Raw genomic sequence first — 7,639 nt, 5'->3', positions numbered from 1 at the left:
CGAATCAATTCATCATCTAACCATCCATTCATCAATTCAGTCAGTCAGTCAGTCAGTCAGTCAGTCAGTCAGTCAGTCAGTCAGTCAGTCAGTCAGTCAGTCAGTCAGTCAGTCAGTCAGTCAGTCAGTCAGTCAGTCAGTCAGTCAGTCAGTCAGTCAGTCAGTCAGTCAGTCAGTCAGTCAGTCAGTCAGTCAGTCAGTCAGTCAGTCAGTCAGTCAGTCAGTCAGTCAGTCAGTCAGTCAGTCAGTCAGTCAGTCAGTCAGTCAGTCAGTCAGTCAGTTAGTCAGTCAGTCAGTCAGTCAGCCAGCCAGCCAGCCAGCCAATCAGTCAGTCAGCCAGTCAGTCAGCCAGCCAGCCATAATTAATCAATCAACCAATCAAAAAGCAGCCCAACCTCAGCCTCGGCCGAGAACCCTTCAACGAGGATGGCCACCAGAAGGTTAAAGAGAACGTAGTTGCCAAAGGTCATGAGGGCAATGAAGTAGAGTGAAGCCCAGGGTGAAGTTTTGGACATGCCAGTGTATAAAACCTCGTGCCAGTCTTCTTGCGTTAGAATCTGAAGAAAGGGAAAATTAATTTGAATACAATAATACAATTTGAAGCAGTTGTTTACTCGTTCATACATTCGTTTGTTAATTAGTTCTTTCGTTTATTTATTCAATCATTCATTAATTTATTCTTTTTTTCATTTATTCATTTATTCATTCATTCAGTCATTCATTCAATTATTCATTCATTCATACATTCACTCATTTATTTGTTCACCTTAAATAATTTACAATACGTACTTGAAAAACCGTTATAATGGCCCATAGAAATGAGTCGAAGTTCTTTCTCTTACATCCCTTGTGAATTTTCGCCTGGTCCCTGGTGTCGCAGAATTTGCAACCAAACAAATTCATTCCTAGAACGCTGAAAATGTGGAAATGGATCGATTGATTGATTAGTTGATCGGTTAGATGGTTGATTGGCTGGTTAGTTGGTTGATTAGCTGGTTGATAGATTGATTGGATGGTTAGTTGTGATATAGGTTGTTAAGTTGGTTGATAGGTTGATTGATTGATTGGTTGACTGGCTGATTGAATGGTCGATTGATTGATTGACCAACCAATCTATTGATGGTTGGTTAATTGAATAGGTTGGCTGGCTTGTTGACTGGTTGATAATTGATTAATTAATTGAGTGGTTGGTTAATTTGTTAATTGATTGATCAATTGTTGTTTAATTGATTGGTTAACGGGTCAACGCATCATCACCATCACCTCGAAACGTAAAATATTTAAACCCTAATTAAATCGCAATACCCAAGATGCAAAACGACCGCTCTTGAAAATTCAGTGATTTAAATACATTTGGGAAAATCCCAGAAAATCTATTTTTACGTCTACTCTTTCTGTTCTCTCTCTCTTTTTTTTTCTTTCCCTTTCTCTTTCTTTTTTTCCTTCTCTCTCTCTCGTTCTCTTCAATTCGTTTCCTATCATTCACTCTTTCTTATTTTTTCATTCTCTCGTTCGTTCACTCTCTATACATTCGATATACTAACACATACATACATATACACACACATACATTTATACTGCAGGCACACACACACACACACACACACACACACACACACACACACACACACACATGCAAATAAAGATAGAGGGGTATAATCGAAATAATTTTTATGCATGAGTTTTTAATGAACAAGTGTTAGCCATATTTTTCTGAAATTTCGTAGTTTAACTTTTTTCATCATCATAACTATCAACACCACCATCATCGTCGTCGTCATCATCATCCTTCTTCTTTTTCTTCTTTTTCTTTTTCTTCTTCTTTTTCTTCTTCTTATTATTATTATTAATTTTCAACCCATCCTCTTATAAGTTTCTCAACACGTTTTACAAAAAGACCTCATTAGCCATTCACGTCTATTAATTTATTCATAACCAACCGGCCAATCAGAGACTTGCAAAATTATCATAACCACGCCTACTGCATGACTTAAATAACCTTAGCGAATATGAGAACGCTTTTAATAGCGATTCCATGTAATTAATCGCCTTATCAATATTCATAACTCTTTAATTATTCAGAACCCGTCAGCCGATCATAAACCGAGAAAGATTGGCATGACATAGTCTTTTTCATCTATAAATAGACAAAAAAAAATCTCACCAAACTTTGTGACGAAAACATTAATCAACAAACTGAAAAGAAAGTAATTCAAAAATAGTAACATCCAAAATTCTACATTATGATTGAAGGCAAAATAAAATAACCACACCTACTAGCATCAAAAAAACCTAATTAACATTACCACCATCGTACAATTAACATAGCCACGCCTACTAACCTAAAAATAAATATGAAGAGGACCAATAAGAGGAAGAACATGGCGACGTTATCCATTGTTCTTAGCATAACAACGAGTTGATATCTGAGCGCAGGTAGGAATCGAACCAGCTTCAGTATTCTTAAAAGTCTGAAAGTTCGTAGAACTGAGAGACCAGAAGCACCTCCTTGGATCAATTCAACCAAACTGTGGAGTGTGTTGCGTGTGCGTGTGTGTGATGTGTGGTGTGTTTGTGCGTGTGTTTGTGCGTGTGTGGTGTGTGTTTGGCATACATGTGGCACATGATGTGTGTGTATAAAATAATTTGTGCGTGTGTGCGTGTGTATGTGTGTGTGTGAACTAATTTGTGTATGTGTGTATATTTCTTCATTATTCACTCTTGAATATGTATTACTGATTTTTAGTAATCAACACTACTACTTCTACTACCACTACCACAACTACTATTACTACAACTACAACGGCTGCTGCTACTACTACTACAACAGCTGCTGCTACTACTACTACTGCTGCTACTACTACTACTGCTGCTGCTACTACTACTACTACTACTACAAGCATTCTCTTGATTGACACAGACAGTGATGATGTATAATTAATGTTCAGATGACGTTCTACCATGTTATTCGCTACGCTAACTACATGAAAAAATTCTACACATATATTTTCTTGGCGGCTATAATAACATCAATAATAATAAAACCAATAATAATAATAATAATAATAATAATAATAATAATAATAATAATAACAGTAGTTGTAATAGTAGCAACAGTAGTAGTAGTAGTAGAAGTGGAAGTAGTAAAAAGTATAATATTAATCCTTATATGAGACTACTGGGCCTATTACTGAAGCTACGATGGCTACTACATCTGCTACTTCTACTTCTACTACTACTGCCACTACTACTTCTTTTTTATTACTACTACTACTACTACTACTACTACTACTACTACTACTACTACTGCTACTACTACAACTGTACAACTACAACTATTTCTATTACTACAGATGAGAAAAATAAAAAAGTGAAAATAATTTCTTGAGATGTTTTAATCCTTAAAAAAGCAAATACATTTTTTAATCATCATTTACAATTGCGCACGCGAAAAAATTTTTCTACACACAGACACACACACACGCACACACACACGCACACATACACATACACACACACACGCACACATACACACACATACACACACATATATATATATATATACAATATACACCATACATACAAACGTACATACGTATATTGTACCCACATAAATACATCCTACATTCACCACACTGACTGTACATAATGATGATGATGAAAATGAGGATAATGATGATGATGATGATGAAGATGACAATGATGATGAAGATGACAATGATGATGATGACGATGATGATGATGATGATGATGGTTATGTGAATAATAGAACAATGGATGAAATTTTGATGAGAGGAAGAATGAATGACACGATGATGATGAAATTTTGATGAGAGGAAGAATGAATGATACGGTGATGATGGTATCGGTGGTTAAAATAATAATGGCTGTCCAGATGATGATGACGACGACGACGATGATGATGAGATGATGATGATAATAGAGATGATGATGATAATAGAGATGATGATGATAATAGAGATGATGATGATAATAGAGATGATGATGATAATAGAGATGATGATGATAATAGAGATGATGATGATAATAGAGATGATGATGATAATAGAGATGATGATGATGATGATGACCACAATGATGAGGATGGTATTCATAATTGTTTAAAAAAAAGAAGACATACCTCACATCAAAACCAAGTGAAGGATACATGCAGAATGAAAACAACATCAGCAACAACAACAACAACAATAATAATAATAACTTTGTCTGTTACATCAAAAACAGTACAACAACATCAATGATGACAGTGAAATCACTGACAACACTGAAAACTGCTGTAGCTTCTATGTCAACAATAACAACAACGTCAACAACAACATTTACTACTACTATTACTACAACAACAACAACGTCAACAACAACATTTACTACTACTATTACTACAACAACAACAACGTCAACAACAACATTTACTACTACTATTACTACAACAACAACAACGACAACATCAGAAACAAAACAAACGACGTCATTACCCATCACGTGACACCATACTATGAGGGTGTGTTTGTTTTTTAGTTGTCGCTGATGACTATGGCGATGATGATGATGATGATGACTGTGACGATGATGATGATGATAGCAGTGATGATGATGATAATGACAATAAAGTGATGATGATGATGATGATTATGATGATAGCAGTGATGATGATGATGACAATAAAGTGATGATGATGATGATAGCAGTGATGATGATGACGATGATGCAAACGTATACAAACCAACAAAGCATTACGTTACGACAGTACAGAAGAGCAACAAAGACCCTTAACAAGCAAAACAATACAACAAAATCAACGCGTTAGCCGCCTGGCCACTGATGACGTAATGGCCACTGGTGGCTTCTCATGCTGCTGCTGATGCCGTAGTGGTCGAGATCAAATGCTTGATTTGTAGTTTTCCAGGTGCATCCATGCATGTATGTTTAGCCGATATTTCTAAAGATAGAGCTGCAGAAAATTGACTTTTGTTCCTTAAGAAGCAATGCGAACGAGAACTAAAATACAAAGAAACGGATAGCCTAATAGGGCAACGAAAGATTGAAAAATACCACAACTCTAAAATACTCGTTAAACAAGTTCAAGTATATTCGCCCAAAACTCTTCTACAAATTAATAAAACATTTTCTAATGAAAGATGAAAAGGTGAATTTCTAATGAATGGAGCATCAATTTCTAAATTGATTTTAATCTTTCTAAAAAACGCCGAGAAATTTCAAAAAAATATTGAAAAAAAATGGCAAACCTCAACGTTACGATGAATCCGTCGAAAATGTTGAATCCATTCTTGATGTACTCCAGCGGACCGTCGGCAATGATTTTGAGGAACATTTCAACGGCAAACAAGCAGGTAAAAAATAAGTTGCTATATTCTAGAACGATCGTTAGGAAATCCGGCTGATTGGTTGGTTGGTTGGTTGATTGGTTGGGTGGTTGGTTGGCTGGTTGGTTGGTTGGTTGGCTGATTGATTGGTTGGTTGGTTGGTTTGTTGGTTGGTTGATTGGTTTCTTGGTTGGTTTGTTTGTTTGTTGGTTGGTTGGTTTGTTGGTCGGTTGGTTGGTTTGTTGGTCGGTTGGTTGGCTGATTGATTGGTTGGTTGGCTAGTTGGTTGGTTGGCTGGTTGGTTGGCTGGTCGGTTGGTCGGTTGGTTGGTTGGTTGGTTGGTTGGTTGGTTGGCTGGTTGGTTGGTTGGTTGGTTGGCTAATTGATTGGTTGGTTGGTCGGTCGGTTGGGTGGTTGTTTGGTTGGTTGGTTGATTTATTTGCTGGATGGTTAGTTGGTTGGTTGATTGATATTTTAGTTGACTGATTCACTCAAGTGTTCGACTTTTTTCGCAAGAAACTTTAAACGATCGAAACAACTACAACGACAAAAATGAACATTTGAACGATCGAAACAACTACAACGACAAAAAATAATCCGACAACAAACAGCAGCGCACTTGCTTGTGGTACTCGATACCCATACTAAGGGTGTTGATCAAAATAGCCGCAAGGACGCCGCGCTGGTAGAACGTGCTATCAACGCAGCATTTGATCTGATGGCGAATTTGACCGCAAAAAGCTAACGGGAAAATTATAATTACCACAATTACAATAATTAATAAATAATTAATAATAATTAATAGTTATATTATTAATAATAAAATATAACCATTGTCATCAACATCATCGCCATCATCATCATAACCAGCCTCTAAACACATTTTTGATCTGAACGTCATTGCCTTCGTCATCGTCATCTTCGTCGTCGTCATCATTCTCTTCATCGGTTTGAATGTCATCATCGTCGTCGTCATCATCACTGCTACTGGTAGTAGTACTGCTGCTACTGCTGCTGCTGCTGTTCAAGTTTTTTTTTATTGACGAGCTTCTTCTACTTCCGCTTCCGGTTTCTGATGCGTCAGCGTGGCAACGCGTCTGTGAAGGCTTCCGATCTTTTGTTACTGTTTTGGTGTTTTTGGTTGTCTTTTTTAAATTTAATTCCTCAGCAGCATAATCGTAGTTTCTTCGCTAATAACCATCATCGTCATCATTCTCATCATCATCGTCATCATTATCATCATCATCATCATTTTCATCATCAACATCATTATCATAATCTCGGTTGTCGTGACGACCAACATTATTAGATTTTAAAATTCTTAATTTTGATTTTTACCTGCCATCACGTATGCAGAGAAAATCTTTTGAAAAAAATTGTATTTTGCGCTAAGAAGATAAAAAAAAGACTGGAAAATCTTTTTCGTTGTTTTTGGTTTTAGTGAATTCATTAAAGGTTGTACTGTTTTTGAATGATAATTTTTGCTATTTTATAACTCTCTCATTCCTTAATTCACTTTTTTAACTCATAGATACACCTAGTCATGTATTCAATCATTTATTCATTCACTAATTTATTAATTCATTCAATTGTTCAATCATTCGTTCGTTCATCATTCCTTCGGTTGTTCAGCCGTTTAATCTTTCTCGCTAACTCGTCATTCACTCCTAAAATCCTAAACTTACTATGTCTCTCATCGCTCTCTTTTTTTACTTCATTCGTTCATTCATTCGTTCGTTCGTTTGTTTGTTAGTTTGTTCGTTCGTTTATTCATTCATTCATATATACACTCTACATCCATGACATTTTTAAAACTGTTAAAAAAACGTTTGTCAAACACCGTTCCATGAAAAGACTCGCAAAAAAGACGAATGTTTAATTAATTCCCATGAATAACTCGAAAGGAGCCAAAGAAAAAATTGCATGGAAAGCTGAATTAAGCGTGTCTTTTTCTTGTTTATTCTTTCATTTCTATGCCGAAAAAATTTATTTGTTCAATCCATCAGTACTTATTTGTTATCAATGTTGTCACAGACATACATTGTGATCGTATCATCACCACCATTATTATTATTATTATTATTATTATTATTGTTTTGATCATCATCGTCGTCATCGTCTACGTCATTTTCGTCATCATCTCATCATCGTCGTCGTCATCTTCATCATCTTTGTCATCCTCATCGTCATCATCATCGTCGTCGTCATCTTCATCGTCATCTTCTTCATCATCATCGTCGTCATCATCTTTCTCATCTTTATCATCATCAACATCGTCATCGTCAATGAAAGAA

At 36.0% G+C, this 7,639-nt stretch overlaps 1 protein-coding gene across 1 annotated transcript; it reads right to left on the bottom strand.

Moving 5' to 3' along the window:
* Positions 1-362: 362 nt before the first annotated feature.
* Positions 363-5,380, bottom strand: HELRODRAFT_80461 (hypothetical protein; the record flags this gene model as incomplete). The annotated part of the gene is made up of 4 exons (XM_009020257.1): positions 363-557; positions 790-913; positions 2,343-2,528; positions 5,268-5,380. Coding segments are annotated over 4 exons (618 nt in total), but the record flags the coding sequence as incomplete, so codon positions are not given.
* Between the last annotated feature and the right edge of the window lie 2,259 nt (positions 5,381-7,639).

The sequence above is a fragment of the Helobdella robusta genome (assembly GCF_000326865.2).
Source record: "Helobdella robusta unplaced genomic scaffold HELROscaffold_27, whole genome shotgun sequence".
Lineage (NCBI taxonomy): Eukaryota > Metazoa > Annelida > Clitellata > Rhynchobdellida > Glossiphoniidae > Helobdella > Helobdella robusta.
Note: the sequence above shows the minus strand (reverse complement) of the source record. Positions and strands in the feature narration are given on the sequence as shown.